The sequence below is a fragment of the Lycium barbarum genome, chromosome 12, assembly GCF_019175385.1.
Source record: "Lycium barbarum isolate Lr01 chromosome 12, ASM1917538v2, whole genome shotgun sequence".
In the NCBI taxonomy this organism is placed as follows: Eukaryota; Viridiplantae; Streptophyta; class Magnoliopsida; order Solanales; family Solanaceae; genus Lycium; species Lycium barbarum.
In genome coordinates this window covers 98,256,139-98,275,213 of record NC_083348.1, presented here as the reverse complement: position 1 = coordinate 98,275,213, position 19,075 = coordinate 98,256,139, and the positions used below count along the sequence as shown (strand labels likewise).

The 19,075-nt window shown below is 32.8% G+C and overlaps 3 protein-coding genes across 3 annotated transcripts; all 3 read left to right on the top strand.

Moving 5' to 3' along the window:
- Window positions 1-6,885: 6,885 nt before the first annotated feature.
- Window positions 6,886-8,344, top strand: LOC132623536 (caffeoyl-CoA O-methyltransferase 3). The gene is made up of 5 exons (XM_060338315.1): window positions 6,886-7,044; window positions 7,181-7,260; window positions 7,376-7,520; window positions 7,611-7,742; window positions 7,834-8,344. The coding sequence occupies exons 1-5, from the start codon at window positions 6,967-6,969 to the stop codon at window positions 8,125-8,127; spliced, it is 729 nt and encodes a 242-aa protein (XP_060194298.1). The 5' UTR covers window positions 6,886-6,966; the 3' UTR covers window positions 8,128-8,344.
- A 2,879-nt stretch (window positions 8,345-11,223) lies between these two features.
- On the top strand, window positions 11,224-12,725 carry LOC132622192 (caffeoyl-CoA O-methyltransferase). Its single transcript, XM_060336749.1, has 5 exons — window positions 11,224-11,398; window positions 11,531-11,610; window positions 11,736-11,880; window positions 11,959-12,090; window positions 12,198-12,725. Exons 1-5 carry the CDS (start codon window positions 11,321-11,323, stop codon window positions 12,489-12,491), a joined length of 729 nt encoding a protein of 242 aa, XP_060192732.1. The 5' UTR covers window positions 11,224-11,320; the 3' UTR covers window positions 12,492-12,725.
- Window positions 12,726-17,148: 4,423 nt separating this feature from the next.
- Window positions 17,149-18,621, top strand: LOC132622191 (caffeoyl-CoA O-methyltransferase 3-like). Its single transcript, XM_060336748.1, has 5 exons — window positions 17,149-17,325; window positions 17,436-17,515; window positions 17,631-17,775; window positions 17,865-17,996; window positions 18,090-18,621. Exons 1-5 carry the CDS (start codon window positions 17,248-17,250, stop codon window positions 18,381-18,383), a joined length of 729 nt encoding a protein of 242 aa, XP_060192731.1. The 5' UTR covers window positions 17,149-17,247; the 3' UTR covers window positions 18,384-18,621.
- The last annotated feature ends 454 nt before the right edge of the window (window positions 18,622-19,075 follow it).

The following is a 19,075-nucleotide window of genomic DNA, read 5'->3' as shown; positions in this document are numbered from 1 at the left end:
TAAAGCCAAAAAAACCCAATTGTAACAAGCCCTCTTTTGCATTTGTATCCCTAATTTTCTACTTCAGTTGAGAAAATCAAATATGTTAAGGAAGGCAACTAGGATGTGTCTTTAGGATTAATGTAAGTCCTTTATGTATTTTCTTAATTATTCTTACGGTATGTATATATCACCTAGTAATCCTATATCATTGTAATAGTTTCTATTCTTGTATATCCTGTTTGTTTGATTTTGATTTCAATTTATCAGTTTTATGTTTTATTGCTTTTAAGAATATGAATTAGTGTCAAGGAATCGCTTCTAATATCATATCAAAAAAACCGAATTGAAAAAACCGAAACCGAACCGAACCGAACTTTAAAAAACCGAAACCGAAAGAACCGAACCGAACTAGTTTGGTCGGTGTTCGGTGTCCACCTTCAAAAAACCGAACCCGAAATAGCCACACCGAAGTTTGATAAAACCGAACCGAAAAACCGAACGCCCACCCCTATTTATAACATTTATCAAAAAATTTTATTCATCGGAAACGTGCCTTAAGCATATTAAATTATAATGGCTTATAACCTCTTTTAAGATATTGCTACTTCAGGAGCAAAACAACAAGCCTATAAAAATATTACCACTTCTGGTGTTAATAGGCATAATTTAGTCTTAAGCAGACTACGACAATATCACCACTTCGGGTGGTATAAACGTAAATCTCAATCATGGTGAGCCTCCGAAATGAATTGAAAACAAAAGATAAACAGTAATTTAATAAATTACTAAAAGGGTAAACCAGATGAGAATATCTTATGTTGCATCAGTAAAAGAACTGTACTTGGCAAATAATTATAATAGAGTTACTGTCATAAATATGCTCATTATGATTCATCAATATTACCTGGATATAATGGTCTGTTTGTCCGTGGTCCATTGCAAAACTTAATTACACGTTGTTAATCAATCCTTAATCGCCGCCTCTCGGTCAAGTTCTCTTTCCACTGGAACAATTATGCACCAACGGCATGTTATTTTTTGTGAACAAGAAAATCAATTCCACTTTAATAAATTAGAGACTCGTGCTGATAACGTATTATAAAATAATGAAACAAGAATAAGAATATTGTAGAGAAAGAGAGAAGAGGGTTCTTATTTTTTATCAGGGATGAAATACAATGAAGAGAACCCCTCTATTTATAGGATAGAATTGACTTGGTGCCAAAGTCACAAACCGTAAAATTTCTCCTAAAAATAGACATCATAATATTATAATAATATTTATAACACTTATGATTTTTTTTACAACTTGCTAAAAATGATATAAAAACTCTATTTGTTGAATTTTTTAATAACTTTTTATTTTTATTTTGAAGGACTGAGTGATGTTGAGATGAATCTGTCATCTATGATACCTTGCCAATATATGATATCATGTGGGGTATCATAAAAGACTGAGGAATGAATAAATCCGCCATCTATGATACCTGTCAGTCTATGATATATACCAGTTTGGTAACATAGAGGACTGAGTGTTTTTCTTGAAGGAATGAACGACTAGTCTTCTATGATACCCTGTCAGTATATTATATATAACATGTGAGTATCATATAAGACTGAGGAGTACTTTTGATTGAATAAATCTGTTATCTATGATACCATGTCAGTATATGATATATCATGTGGGTTTTATAGTATACTGCAACAATATATTTCAACTACTACTAATTTGGTAAAATATATGCTAGAATACGTTATCTTTTTAGATATAGAAAAAATAAAAATAAATAAAAATATGTACTATATCAATTTTCTTTTTATTGATATAGAAAAAAGAAAAGAAAAATAAAGGAGCCAAAAGGTGTATAGAATTAGATTATGAAAAAAAAAGAAATTAGAAAGGAGGAAAAAGTGAATGAAAATCACCTAAATTTTAAAAAGAAGAAGAACAAAAAAAAAAGTGAATGAAATTAAATTAAAGAAAAAAAATCAAAAAAAAAGTGAATGAAATTAGATTATTGAGAAAAAAGAAACTAACGAAATTAAAAAAGGAACAAGAAATAAAAATAAGAAAAAGAAAGAAAATAGAAGAAAAAAAAAAAGGAAAGGAGCTAGAATTAGATATGGAATCGGATTATGGTGAACAAAGAAAATAATGAATAATATGATTTGGGAAAAAAAAACTGAACAAAAAAGAATAAAAAAGAAAAAAATGAGAAAAAAGAAAAAGATAAAAGAAAGAAAAGAAACAACATACCCAATGAAATCCCACAAAGTGGGGTTTGGGGAGGGTAGAGCGTACGCAGATCTCACCTCTACCTTGGGAGGTGGAGGGGTTGTCTCCGATAGACCCTAGGCACAAGAACCAGCAATTCAAAACAGTATAAAAGGCATGACAAAATACTATAGAAAGCAGGATAAAGCTGACTGAACGGAAAGGAGTCGTAACTACCACAAAATAATATGTTAATCAAAGTACAAGCAGCAACAAATAGTAACAAAAATCAAACGATAGGGAACTACAAGAATAATACCACGACTACTAGTGTGAAATGATAAGCAGGACAACATTCAACTACTTGCTACCCCTCTATCCTAATTTGCGTTCTCCATAACCTCCTATCTAAAGTCATGTCTTCAGTAAACTGGACCTGCACCATGTCCCGTCTAGTTACCTCTCCCTAATATTTCTTCGGCCTATCCCTGCCTTTCCTGAAATCATGCATAGCTAACCTCCTCTGCACATGCCCGAACCATCTCAACCTCGCTTCCCGCACCTTATCCTCCACTGAAGCTCCTCCCACCTTGTCTTAGATATTTTCATTTCTAATCCTGTCACTCCTAATATGCCCAAAGAAAAGAAAAAGGAAGTAGATAAACAAAAAAGAAAAGAAGAAAAAAGAAAAAATTACCTACAAAATAGTTTTGTGGATATGAAAGTAAGGAGGGCATGAAAGGATAATTATTTTGCGTGCAGTGGACATTGGTGTTCTTTTCCCCTTGTTATTATGAGTAGGGGAGAAGTCTCAAGACCAGTAAATTACCACATGGGCTCAAAAAGCAAAGGCCCAATACTTATTCGATTAGAAAATTGATATTGCCATTAGCTAAGAATTGTTTTTTTTCCCTACTGGCGGTGTAAGAAAATATTTTGATATAATCAGACAAAATTCGTTAATTTTCTGCCGTGAGTAGGTAATCTGTTTAAAGAAGAGACTTATTTATTTTAACCGATCAAATCACACTAAATATATAAAATTCATTATTTATAGTTTCTCTTTGTCAGTTTGCTTCAGTAGGTTCAATTTTCACATTCTTATGTGGATCTTTCATATTAGAAGAAAATCTAAGCAAAAAAAATAAATAAAAAAAATCTGGTAGAACACACTGTTGTAGAATAAAATGAGAAATGTCTTTTATTTGGTAATACAATTGAGAAATGTCAAGTACAAAAAAGAGACGTAACCACCAATATATGTAAAAATTATTCAGAAGTAATCAATGGTATATTCAAGTTCTACTATGTGGACATTATATCAAATATTGCATCAGGCGCGTTGAGTGAAAAATCAATCATGAATAATGCATGTAAACTATAAATCCAAAATGTTTAGTAAGAGGGCAAAAGGCATGAATTTCCCCAACTTATCATGCTATATTATATACATCACGTAACGAATTTTCAGTACTTATTAGTCACAAGGTCTAATTGATTGATTTTTGTCATTATCCTTCAAAGCTTACAAGTATTTCAACAGTTAATTTTATATGACACTTTTTGATCAATTCTATAAAAATCATCAATGTACTTGTTATGGCCGACAATGACATGTCGTTCTTGTAATTAAGAGTTTAACACATGACATGTTGAAGATCGTTGATCTTAATACTAATTTGTTGTTACACATTAAAAATCTTTTTTCTTCTTAAATTCAGTGACTAATCAAATATTATGTAAATGAAATAGATAGAGCAATAATTTATCCATCGGAAACTACCTTCACAATTCATGACATCCCGTCACGTAGTACTATACACGTAGCTTTATCAAGATTCTTTTTAAGATAGCTGTAAATAGGTTATGCATGCACTAATGAAATTTGAAGCCTTGGGACAGAAGCATGCATATAACTACCCCCCTTGATTTTTTAATGACATAGAATCTTGGAGTTATATACATTTGTAAAGGATTCATTCAATCTATATTTTGTCTCCCAATGATTTTTAGGAGTTATAAAAATACTAAACTATAATTCCACCAATACCACCAATAATAGTCAACTCTGAACCTTGTTTCCAATTTATTTATTTTTTTCCTCATTTTTTCTTGTTTTCTGAATGTGACGACCAGAAGAAAAAATAAAGAGAAAATGAAAAATGAAAATAAAAGAGAGAAGAAAGATGTATCTATCATCTTAATTATCAATAGTATGAAGTTTCCCTGTTTGCTCACTTGCTATGATTAGGGGAATCAAGACTGGCAGCCTTGGTCCACTCACCAAAGTTTTAGCATCTTTGGCAATTCTTTTTCTGAAAAATGTCTTTCTGATTTTTTATTTTTTTTTGGTATTTAGTTGGTGTATGAAATATATTTTCGAAAAAGCATCTGGTAAAATGATAATAATGTTAGAAAGTTGAAATGTTTTGATTAAGTTTTTTGAGTATTAAAGATTGATGATACTATAACTCTTGGTTAGAGTTGAGATATGCAGTTGGTAAGTTAGTCAAGTTAGTCGTAAAGGAAAATAACTTCAGCCATAAATGAGCCAACTTATTTTTCTCTTTCGAGGATGTTCCCTAAAATATATATTTTTTGCATAAAAAAAAAAAGAGACTTACTTTTTTGAAAATAAATTCTGAAAAACATTTTGTGTCAATACCATACGCATATTCATACCAGACGATTTATTTTTTTATTTTTCTCTTTTTGTTTATTTCTTTGATTGAAATGTTGGTACTCCTTTCTAATTCAGGTCTTCCCTACTTGATAGTTGATACCCTCTAAACAAATTATGCCAACTTATCCTCTTCAACAAACTCTTAAAAAAACAATGGCACAGTTCTATGTCCCTCTTGCTTATTATTCAAATGACAACAATAATTCGATAACATAAAATTATTGGATCAGAAGACCCTCCATCATAACCTAATAACCTAGTTTCTAACCTAGAGACAAACAAAAATGTTCTCTCATGATTGTTTCTTTCATCATTTTAAGGATTTTAAAATAATTTGTTGCATTCCACTTCTTGAGTTTGAGGCTGATATATAATAAACACTATTCTCTGTTTCTTAACATTAGTCAATCAATGTTATAAGCAGGGTGTACAAAGTAAACCGACAAACCGCACCAAATCGAGAAAAAAATTCGACTAGTGATTTAGTTTGACTTGGTTTGGTGTTGGAAAAAAAAAGCCGACCATAATGGTTTGGTTTCGTTTTAATTAAAAAAAAGTCAAACCGAACCAAACCAACCCGACATTACATGTATTCAATTTATAAAATATTTTATGCATAAAAATATTTATTTGTAATGTAATTTATAAATATTTCTTAAATTTTTTCGTAGTTTTTTTTATCTATTATCATATTATTCGAGCTTGAACTTAGAATTTTGTATGTCCATAAGTTTATATCCCATGGATGTTAGTAACTCAAATAAAGTCCAAAATAACACCAACTCAACACTATGCTAACAAAAGAAATTCAATTTACCACTAGGAATGACAATAATATTGGATATCTATTCTTTAATTTTGCATAATTGATTTAGAGAGTGAAAATATATAACTTAAGTTTTTTTTTCGTCATGTAATTAATACTTATTAGCCGTACTTATTTTAGCATGACTTAGTATTTTTAGATTATGTTCATTTTCTTTATGGCTTGTTAATTAACAATATTTATTTTAACCGATTTTATTAGCTTTTGTTGAATATTTTAATACAATGTCATCACTCTTCTCACATTTTGTGTTATTTTCTTAAGAAACACCTTAATTATATAGTTGTATCTTACCAGGACTAAAGAAATATTTGAAGTAAAAGTTATATGTTTTGTATCAAGACTATTCCGGAAAAAAAACCCGAAAAAACCCGATTTTTTTTTGTTTGGTTTGGTGTATAAATTTAAAAACCCGACGCAATTGGTTTGGTTTGGTGTTTAAAAAATCCGAATCAACCCGATCCATGTACACCCCTAGTTATAACTTATAAGCGAACTAAAAAAATGAACAATTTGAGAGTATCATATAATTTGAGGTTAATGATACTAGAAGGAAAGGCTTCAAATTAGTGGAACTTTTTGAAATATTATACTTACTTCTCGTACTTAGATTTTCTTGTAACAATTGTTTTAAACTTAAACAAGTAGAAAGGGCATTTTAGTCAGATTATAATTATTTGCATTAATAATAAATAAGTTAAAAGAATTATTTAAAAAAATCAAAATAAGCTAGTCAAACGTAATATTGCGTTTGTTATGAAGTCAAATTTGGAGAGACGTCATTATCCCTAATGTTCAAGCTTTATTATTTTTTGAGTCAACAACCCAACTTCTTTGTTATAACTTATATTGGGTTCACACAGTTATACTAATCCTAAAGCTTTTTAAGAAAAAATCTCCAAATAAAGAATACTTTGCATCCTGATTTTGTCAAAGATAGCCCATAAATTATGTACTGAAATTTGAAATATGGGAAAGTGAGAGCTGGGTAGTGGGTATTGGTAGGTAATGGATAATGAAAGTCAAAAAAGGAGTTGGTCAAGTGGCTGTATTGTCCCCCAAATTGTAAGAGGAGGAAGGAGCGTAGGAGACTTCACCAACTTCCAATCATTTTCAGCCTACCATTCTTTTACATGTCTCTCTTTTTTCTCCACTGCTATAAATTAAGCAATTTTCATCTATCCAAAAGCAGGTTGCTTACTTAAGACTTTACCTATTTCACAAACAAAAGATACTTAAAATATTCACAAGCAGCTAGCAATGGCAAGCAATGGAGAAAATGGAAGACACCAAGAAGTTGGACACAAGAGTCTCTTGCAAAGTGATGCACTTTATCAGGTAAATTAACTACATGCAAATTAAAGGCCACATACCATTTTTCATTCATATTGTCATACAGGAAATTAATTTACTTATGCAAAACTTTTATGAACATGTTGATCTTAATCCAATTGTTTGATTTTTGTTTCAACAGTACATTCTTGAAACAAGTGTGTATCCAAGAGAACCTGAAGCCATGAAAGAGCTCAGAGAGATTACTGCAAAACACCCTTGGTAACTTTCTCCTACTTCTCATTTTACTTTAGTTCATGCAAAATTGGATACTTAAATGTGGTGACTATTTTCTAGCTGGAATTAAGTATTAAAATCTTCATTAAAAAATTAATAGGAACATCATGACCACCTCTGCTGATGAAGGGCAATTCTTGAGCATGCTTCTTAAACTCATAAATGCCAAGAACACTATGGAGATTGGTGTTTTTACTGGTTACTCTCTTCTTGCTACTGCCATGGCTCTTCCTGATGATGGCAAGGTAATTAACTTTTACCAATTGCTCACAGTCTCGCAAATGATAATTGAAAATTATAGTTAATTCGTACTGATTTACTATAAAATGATTCAGATTTTAGCAATGGATATCAACCGGGAAAATTATGAGATCGGTCTTCCAGTTATTGAAAAAGCTGGACTAGCTCACAAAATTGAATTCAAAGAAGGCCCTGCACTTCCTGTTCTTGATCAAATGATTGAAGACGTAAGTACCTAAAGTCCGATGAACAACAACAAAACATAAATTGAAAACTTGACTATGATTGTTAATGTTTGTTTATCATTTTTGGTAACAGGGCAAATATCATGGATCATATGATTTCATATTTGTGGACGCTGACAAGGACAATTACTTGAACTATCACAAGAGATTAATCGACTTGGTCAAGGTTGGTGGACTAATTGGCTATGACAACACCCTATGGAATGGATCAGTAGTGGCACCACCTGATGCACCCCTAAGGAAATATGTTAGGTATTATAGAGATTTCGTATTGGAACTCAACAAGGCCTTGGCTGCTGATTCCAGAATCGAAATTTGCCAACTTCCTGTTGGAGATGGCATCACCCTTTGCCGTCGCATCAGTTAAAATATTCATGTAGTACCATTGATGGCAACCAAGAATGAAAGGCATGCCACAGATGACAATGGAGGATTTATCATTTTCGAAATCCCCTGTTTTAATCATTCGTTATTTTATTTTTTTCTTTTAGTTCTGTCTATTCTGGCAAAGGTTGCATTAACTATGTTGCCCACTGCTTATTTGACGATGTACTTTTATAAATAAAGAAATTCAAGTTCAGAGATCGAATGTCCAAACTGTAAATAGGTCAATGAAGCTAGTTGGTAATCTGTTGCATCACACCCATGAGCACTGACACGAAATGCAGTTTCAAACATCGTTCATCTTTAGATGGCATGTTGGAAGAATATTCCGTAACTGAAACACCCACACGGCCACACCCCCACCGGTTAAAATGTGAACCTTACCTTGGAAGAAGAAAAAGACTTTTTGATTTATGCTATACATGAATTTAGTTAGTTCATGTATTTAGATATTGATGTAAGTATGTGTATGGTTGAATGCATGTATTTGAGAAAAAAGGAGGAAAAATAGAATTAAATGATGATCCATGTACTAGATTAGGTACATGATAGGATAGTCCTATAAATATCCAGACACTATAGTCATATGAGATGAGAAGAAAAAATATAGTCTTATATGCAAGTTAAGTCAGCGGAAATATATGTTTCCCACTTTTCTTCAAAGAGAATGAGTGATTATATAAGTCAAGTTAGTGAAACAAAGAAGAATAGTTATCTCACTTGTCTTTAACCGAGAATTTAAATTATTTGAGTATCCCCTCCTTCCTGATTTTCCAACACACCCCCCTCCTTAAAAAGAAAAAGAAGAAGAAGAAGAATCGGCAAGCTTCCAAACCTAAAACATAGGGGTCAAAAATAATTTCTAAAGGGGAGTATTGTTCTATTTTTGGGCCAATGCACTAAAATCAAGCAAATTCTCAAGCGAGATTTGTACCAATAGGATCATTTCAGCTTCCAAACTGTTATTTAACTTTTGGTTCGGGGAACACATTTGATATTAGCTAATTAGTAGGTGCTTGAGCGGATTCCACGTTAGTCCCAAGACATTGGTCTCTAACTAAGAAAAAAGTAAATACTTGCCCTACAAGAGTAGTTTGACGGGGACATAACTTGCTCAATGTTATGCGAGATATAACTTGTTCAAAATTTATGCCAGGTGGGCATAGCTTTAAACAAGCACGACATAGTTTATGCCCAGCCCTCAAAGTATCATATTTTTTGCAAATTTTTGAATTCTCAATTTCAGATTGATTAGGGTGGGGAAGAATAGCCTCTTAAGATTCTGGGCTATTGCCAAAATTGGACGAGTTTATGTTGCTTCATCCCAATTGTATTTGACAGACTCGCGTTGGAGAATAAAAAAAAAACACCATACGTATACAGGCAAATTACACTTGGCAATGTGACAGTTAAATCAATTGATATTTTCAAGTACTTGAGGTTTGACATCGTTAGATAATGAAAGAAAATTACCATCATCTGAAACTTGATTGATCTATCTAAGACTATTTTCTTTAATTAATTTTATGTCACGCTCTTTTATTTTTTGTCATTTTAAGGAAAATGACACATGTTTTATATTTAAAATTCTTTAATTATAAACTTTTCATTCTACTCTTAATTAATAGCGTGCTCTTATATCTATTTAAGACCACAAATTATAATGTACTTTTAGTGTGTCAAAAATCTTTCTTTCTTTTTAAAATTTCGCAATTTCGCACCAATCAAAACACCGTTATATAATATAAAATGAAAGAGTAACACTTTGCCATTTGCCCGTTCAGGATTCTAAATTTGAAGCATTTGATTTACGCTTTGTCTCAAACATAGTTGTTAGTATTATTTTATCTCATCAAGAGTCAAGTTGACCAATGCAGGATAAATATGACATATAAGATTGAATTTCTCAGCCTCAAAATAATTATATACTCCCTCCGTTCCATACACTAAATTAACCCTTAATTAAATAGTAAAAATCCACTTATCTAAATAAAGTTAAATTTGAAAAAAAAAAATGAACAGTATCTTTTTATTTATGTAAAAAAACTATTTATAAAAGATATAAAAAATCTTTTTAGTTTGGACTAAATGTAAAAACGAAAAACGCCATATAATATGAACAGTGGCGGACCCAGGATTTTGAGTTCGGGGGTGCTGGACCTGGGAATTTTGAGTTCGGGGGTGCTCTATTAACTATTTATATCTGTTTCCTTTATATTTTCTATACAGCTATACACCCCGTGACTGAGTTAAATGGTGCTGGAGCACCCAAAAGTTATACATGGGTCCGCCACCGAATATGAATAGGAGAGAGTAAATATTATCATCCTTTAACAAAGGCCAACAAACTTAAAAACATAGTAATTCCATACCCTGTCGCCCATTATTTGTAAGAAACAATTACATAATAGTACTTACCATTAGGTGCCGTTTGGACATGGTTTGAAATTATAATTTGAAGCCCCAAAATCTTTTTGGATGATTTGGGATTTCATCCTATGGTCGCATGTCCAAAAGCTGATTTCAAACCATCAGGGGCGGATCTAGCCTATTAAGTGAGGTTTCAATTGAACCCCCACTTTCAACACGGAGTATAAAGTTATGTGTAAAAAATTATTAAAATTGTATATATAATAGATATGAACCCATAACTTTTAAAATATAATGAGGTCAATACTAAAATTCTTAATATTGAACCCACAAAATCTAAATTCTGGATCCGCCTCCGCAAATCATGATTTCAAATAGTACGTCCAAACTCCAACTAAGTCAACAACCAACTACTTTATCATTGTATTTACTGAATTACTAATCCTTGAGGAGCAGTCGACTCTTCCAATAGAGAATACTTTCCAACTGAATTTGTCCAAGAAAGTAGCCTAATCTGAAATAGTGAGAGTTGGGTAATGGATTTTAAGTCAAAAAAGGAGTTGGTCGTCGTTTGGCTTTATTCTCCAAGAAACTGTAGGAGAAAGAACCAAATATTCACCAACTTCCAATCATTTTCCACCAACCAACCCCTCCCCTCTTTACAATATGTCTCTCTTGTTTTCTACTACTATAAATTAAGTCTTTTTCGTCTCTTCAAAAGCAGGTTGCTTACTTAAGACCTATCTACTTTAGAAACAAAGATAGCTAAAATATCCACTTCTACACCAACAAAAGATCAAGTAGCAATGGCAAGCAATGGAGAAAATGGAAGACACCAAGAAGTTGGACACAAGAGTCTTTTGCAAAGTGATGCCCTTTATCAGGTAAACTACATGCAAATTAAACCACATATAGCCACTTCTAATTCATATTGTCACAAGACACTAATTTCCCTGTGCAAAAATCTTTTATGAGCAAGTTGATTTTAATAAATTGTTTGATTTGTGCTTCAACAGTACATTCTTGAAACAAGTGTTTATCCAAGAGAACCTGAAGCCATGAAAGAGCTAAGAGAGATTACTGCAAAACACCCCTGGTAACTTTCTCCTACTTTACTTTGAACTTTAATTAGTTCCTGTAAATTGAATGAACATCAAATGTGGCAACTTTCTAGCTGGAATTAAGTATGGAATTCTTCATTTGACCCCCCCAAAAAAACAGGAACCTCATGACCACCTCTGCTGATGAAGGACAATTCTTGAACATGCTTCTCAAACTCATCAATGCCAAGAACACTATGGAGATTGGTGTTTTTACTGGTTACTCTCTGCTTGCTACTGCCATGGCTCTTCCTGATGATGGCAAGGTAATTAACTTTACCATTTTCTTGTAGTTATGATAATTGAACATATAAATATGTATTAATATACTAAAATTGATTCAGATTCTAGCCATGGATATCAATCGGGATAACTATGAGATTGGTCTTCCGGTAATTGAAAAAGCTGGACTAGCTCACAAAATTGAATTCAGAGAAGGCCCTGCACTGCCCGTTCTTGACCAAATGATTGAAGACGTAAGTACCTAAAATCCCATGAACATAATATCAAATAAATAAATTATTACTATAAACTTGTCTATGATGGTTAATGTTAACTTTTATTTATCATTTTTTGGTAACAGGGCAAATATCATGGATCATATGATTTTATATTTGTGGATGCTGACAAGGACAATTACTTGAACTATCACAAGAGATTAATCGACTTGGTGAAGGTTGGTGGACTAATTGGTTATGACAACACCCTATGGAATGGATCAGTGGTGGCACCACCTGATGCACCCCTCAGGAAATATGTTAGATATTATAGAGATTTCGTATTGGAACTCAACAAAGCCTTGGCTGCTGATCCAAGAATCGAAATTTGCCAGCTTCCAGTTGGTGATGGAATCACCCTTTGCCGCCGCATTAGTTAAATATACAGAACCATTGTCTATTTGTGGCAACCAAAAATGGAAGTCATGCCACTACTGGACTAGCTCATGGCAATGGAGGATTTATTGTTTTTTGAATTCCCCTGTTTGAATCATTCGTTATTTTATCTTTTATCAGTTCTCTTTTCTTGTAAAGATTACATAGTCTATATTTCCTACAGTTTGTTTCACAATGTATTTTGATAAATAAGAAAAATTTCAAGTTCAAAGATCAAATGTCGAAAATGTCACAGGTCAGTGGGGCTGGTGGTGCCTGAGACAATTTTGAACACTTTAAACTACTTAAGTTAACCTTTTGCATTTTTTCAGGGTATTCAAAAGTTAATATATGTATATAAACATAAAAAATCTACCATATATATACACTATAATTTTTTGCATTTCTCAACAGTATGCATCATTGGTGTAGATTATAGGGCGATTTTTTTGGGTGATTAAAACTTCCAACCACCCCCGCCCCCCCCCCCCCCCACCCCCCAAAAAAAAAACCAAAAAGAGAAAAAAGAAAAAGAGAAGCAGCTTCCAAGCTTAAGCCATATGCATCAATATAGTAATTTCTAAAGGGGACTAGTGTTCTATTTTTGACCAACGCGCTAAAATAAACCAAATTATATCAAGGGAGATTTGCATAAATAGGATCATTTCAGTCTGTTATTTAACTTTTGTTCCCATTTAAGTAAATTTGCAAGGGTAGTTTGGCGGGGGCATAACTTGTTCAAAGTGATGCCGTGGCGGACATAACTTTGAAAAGTTATGTAGCTTGGTCTTATATGCAAAACTTTTAATAACAGGGATAAAATTAAATACCAGCCCTCAAAGTAGCCTATTTTTGCAAATTCTTAAGTTCTCAATATCAGATAGGCCAGGGTGGAGAGGAGTAGCCTACTTAAGATTCTAAGCTTCAGAGTTACCCACTCTGTCACCCAAGTTTTCTTTACAACGAAATCTATTTGCTTAAATTGGACGAGAAGATATTGCTTCATCCCAATTACATTTGACAGACTCGTCTCCGAGAAAAAGAAAATACACCATAAACATATACAAGCAAATTACATTTGGCAATGTGATAGTTATTTTCAACAGATCTTTTCCAAGTACTTGGTTTGGCATGGTTAGATAGTGAAAGAAAATTGCCATCATCTGAAAGAATACTCTCTCTAATTAATTTTATGTGACTTCAATTCTTTCTACTTCCAGTAAAAAAAAAAAAGACACATCTTTTTTTTTTTTTTTTTATATATATAACCTTTTCATTTTGCATAGCTATAGGAATGTCATAGTATATCTCAAGTCGCTAATTATAATTGTACTTTGGTGTGTCAAAAATCTTTTATTATATTTTTAAATTTTACGTCTAATCAAATAACGCTATACAAAATAAAACAGGGGAATAACATTTCACCATTTAGGCGTTCAGGATTCTAATTTTGAACCATTTGATTTACACCTTATATCTCAAATATATTTGTTACTTTGTATCACTATAATAGTGAAATTGACCAATGCAGAATAAGATTACTCATATAAATTAGTTGTCCAAAAATAATATTTCAGTTGTGAGAAATTTTAAAAATACTACATATAAGTTTGAATTTCTCATCCTCAAAGTAAATAAATAAATAAATATAAATTTCATCAAACTTTAACATATATTTTCATAGAAAAATTTCTTTACTCAAACAAACGCCAACAAACTTAAGAAAATCACATATTTATATAAAAGCAGGCACAAGTTCCTATTTATCTATTTTTACAGAATTTAGAGGAGAAAAAACTATTTTAAATAATTAAAAGTGTTCCAATAAAACAGATATTCTAACAGTCACATCTTTTCCTAAACACTGTAACTCTTAATACACCGATTAAAAGAGAAGCAGTTACAAACTCGGCCACTTATCACCATAACCTAAAAACAACGTTCCCCCACTCCTTTCTTGGACACCGATTCTTCAATTGTCTCAACTTTCTTTCATTCCCCTCCTTTTATTCTTCCTTTTCCAACCTTTTTCGATATGTTGTTCCCTTTCTTCAATTTTGCTCAATTATATGGTAAATGGCCCTTACAATTTGTCACTTGTCAGAATGTGGAATAAATGAATTTGCATTCTGGATTTAATGGGAGTTTAAAGTCAAATTTCAAATTGACCATTGTTTTATTTATAACTTCTGACAAATTCAATCAATTTTAGAAGGTACACGAAGATTTGCTTATAGTACATATTTTCTGTGACGTGGTATAGTTGACATCTTTTTCAATTATATATGCACCTTTTTTAAGAAAAGTCTTCAACTCATACTAATGTCTATATCTTTAATCGTTGTCTTTTTCCTGTTTCGGGTTTCCGTTACGTTCGTTTTGATGTTTTTAACATGTCTTTGAATTACTCCTTCCCTGTTGTTGTACTACCAACTTAATTATTCTGAGTTTAAAGTTGTTGTACTAATTATTAGCCAGGAGATGAAAGCAAAGAGAAATCGAGGAGCTTGCTATCCGTCCATCAGTATATTTTCAAAACTTGCCGAGGTATAAAAGAACAAGTTGTCTGATCGCTTTCATGTTGCGCGTTTCTGTTATTCCCGTTCTAATGTTTTTATTTTAGTTTAGCCAGGAGATGAAAGCAAGAAAAAAACCGAGGAGCTTGCTATCCGTCCATGAAAATATTTTCACAACTTTAACAAGGTATAAAAAACAAGTTGTCTGGTGACTTAATATCAATTGCAGTTTTATTTGCTCCATTATGATGTGTTTCTGCCTTCTTTGAGTGTTTGACGTTTACATAAAGTATAACGCAACCTATACGGTGATCGGTTCTTATAGAGTTCAATTTAAATTTAAACTGCTCAATATAGTTCTCCGTATTTATGTTAAGATCTTCATAATACAACTTATCTTCTATATGCAATAGAAAAAAAAGATCATGCACATTAAATACCTTCTTGATTATGTAAAAAATTATTTATTTTGGACTAAATATAAAAGCTAAAAATGCCCATATAATATTGTTCGGAGGAAGTATGTACTAATTTAAATTTCTATTCTAAATACTTTAGGGAAGTGGTCGCCTATTTTAAGGGATTGTCTTAACCTCTAGCTTATTGCACGTTTTGGTTATTTAATTTTTTGACACGGCTATGATATTCCACCATCTCAACCCCATAATGAACTGATTGTGTGCTTATCATATTTTAAATGTTTGTTAGCTTGAGAATATTCCATGGGAAGTGACTGATGAAGAGGCTAGAAGACAATAATAAGTGTTGATGGCACTTCAAATGCTCAGAGGTTTGGTCTTTCCGGTCTTATTACATGTTAGCTTATTCAAGCTCAAAATCCTTCAGTACTGTCATTCTTACATGCCCTTCAATGTAATGTCTGTACTCCTTCCATGTTGAAAAATCATTTATTTTGGATTAAAGGTAAAAGCGAAAAAACAATATAACATGGATCGGAGGTAGTATATACTAAATCACCACTAATGTTGCACCGATTGAAATTCTGCCAAAAAAAAAACCTTCTTCAAATTAGGTGTTGAGCCTTTAACGTGACCATATTAGAAATCTGTTGGACGAAATGTTGGGTGCAGTGAGACAGTTGCCTTGATATCAGTTCCATCTTGAAGGACTTGGAGCCTGGTGCTTGACAGAAACATGATTTATGTTGAGAGAGAGATCAATTTTAATATCCACTGGGGATTAAGGCTGGCATAGGCAAATGAAGCCTTTATTTCAGTCCTCGAAAAAAAGATTATGATTACTAGAGAAATAGACTTTCAATGAAAATTTATTAACTAAGTTTAGGCCTCATTAGAAGAGCACTCTTGGAGTAACAGTAAAGTTGTCTTTGTATGACTTATAGGCCACGAGTTCGAGTCGTGGAAGTAGACACTAATGCTTGAATTAGGGTTGCCTATCTACTCCACACCCCTTCAGGTGCGACTCTTCCCCGCTAATGCGGAATGCTTTGTGCATCAAGCTGCCCTTTTCCCCCTTTAGTTTAGGCCTTATTATGAGGTTCGACTTTAGGCCCTTAATACTATTGAGCCACCCTAGACAATCGGTTGTCGATCCATTGTAATAGGTCATGGTAGAAAAATAAAGAAATATTTAATTAGTACTTAATATTCATTTATAAAAATTATAAATTTTTATAAATTATAACCGCGCGAAGCGCGGGTATATTTACTAGTAGTAAAATAATTCCATGCCCGCTCGCCCATTATTTGTAAGACAACAATTACATAAGATTACCAGTTTTAAGTCAGCAACCAACCACTTTTAATGAGTACGTATTACTTATCATTGAGTTCACAGATCCTACAGCTTTTTCATTTTTTTTTTTTTGTGTGTAAAAATATCGGCAGTGCATCGTCCACTTGACATGAGTCCCTTCAAACAGTAAAGAATACTTTTCAACTGAATTGGTCAAGGAAAGTAGCCTAATCTGAAATTAGGAAAGTGAGAGGCTGGCGGTGGATATTGTTAGGCAATGTATTTGAAGTCAAAAAAAGGAGTTGGTCAATTGGACAAATTGTAAGAGGAGGAAGGAGAGTAGGAGACTTCACCAACTTCCAATCGTATTCAGCCAACCACTATTTACATGTCTCTCTTCTTTTCCACTACTATAAATTAAGCCACTTTTCATCACTCCAAAAGCAGATTTACTTACTTAAGACTTATCTACTTCAGAAACATAAGTAGCTAAATATCCACTTCAACACCAACAAAAGACCAAGCAACAATGGCAAGCAATGGAGAAAATGGGAGACATCAAGAAGTTGGACACAAGAGTCTCCTGCAAAGCGATGCCCTTTATCAGGTAAACTACATGCAAATTAAACCACATACAACCACTTCTCATTACAGTCACATATACAATTTTTATGGACGTATTGATTTTAATCAATTGTTTCAATCATGTTTCAACAGTACATTCTTGAAACGAGTGTATATCCAAGAGAGCCAAAACCCATGAAAGAGCTCAGAGAGATTACTGCAAATCACCCTTGGTAACTTTCTCCTTTTTTTTCTTACTTTGCCTATAGTTCATGTAAAATTGAATACTTAAATGTAGTAATTTTCCAACTGGCATTAAGTATTAAAACTTCATATACTCATTAATAGGAACATTATGACCACCTCTGCTGATGAAGGACAATTCTTGAGCATGCTTCTCAAACTCATAAATGCCAAAAATACAATGGAGATTGGTGTTTTTACTGGTTACTCTCTTCTTGCTACTGCCATGGCTCTTCCCGATGATGGCAAGGTAATTAATTTTTATCAATTTCTCGCAGTCTCGCAAATGATAATTGAACTTATAATAAATTCGTACTAATTTACTAACAATTGATTCAGATTCTTGCCATGGATATCAACCGGGAAAACTACGAAATTGGTCTTCCAGTAATTGAAAAGGCTGGACTAGCTCACAAAATTGAGTTCAGAGAAGGCCCTGCACTTCCCGTTCTGGACAAAATGATTGAAGACGTAAGTACATAAAGTCCCATGAACATACAAACAAATGAATAAACTGAAAACTTGTCTATGATTGTTAATGTTTGTTATCATTTTTGGTAACAGGGCAATTACCATGGATCATACGACTTCATATTTGTGGATGCTGACAAGGACAATTACTTGAACTATCACAAGAGATTAATTGACTTGGTCAAGATTGGTGGACTAATTGGCTACGACAACACCCTATGGAATGGATCAGTAGTGGCACCACCTGATGCACCCCTCAGGAAATACGTTAGATATTATAGGGATTTTGTATTGGAACTCAACAAGGCTTTGGCTGCTGATACAAGAATCGAAATCTGCCAGCTTCCAGTTGGTGATGGCATCACCTTATGTCGCCGCATCAGTTAAAATATAAAGTGCTATTGATCGCAACCAAGAACGAAAGGCATAACATTGGCCTAGCTCATGGCAATGGACGATTTATATTTTTTAAATTCCCTGTTTCGATTCATTCGTTATTTTACCTTTCATATTTAGTTCTGTATTTTCTGATCAAGGGTCGTTGTCTAGGTACCTACTGTTTATTTCACAAAATGTATTTTTATGAAAGAAATAAAAAAAAAGAAGTCCAATTACAAAGAACAAAGTTCCAACATGTTATCTGGTGAGTGGAGCTAATTGAGAATCAATCACGTCTTGACAGAATCACAGAATTGCTGCAAAATGCAGTGTAGGACAAAAAGAAAAGGTTAATTTGAATAGGTAAAAGTCGTCATTTTCCAAAGAAGAAACCAAAGTGGCTAAGACTGAAAAAGATTTTAATAAAAAAAAAGGTGGCATGACTTTCAACTACAACTGACTCGGTCGAAAAAAAGGAGAAATCAAAAAGAACTGCTATTAACTAGTAGTGATTAGCTAGATGCAGCCTCACCAAAGCTATACAAAATGCCCCATACTGATGATGAATTTGATGTGTAGACTGTAGACTATAGGGCGATTTTTGGGTGAAAACTTCGATAAACTAGAATATATGGATCAAAATTACTTCCTCCGTCTCATAATAAATGTCATCTTAGCTAAAAACACGCACATTAAGAAAT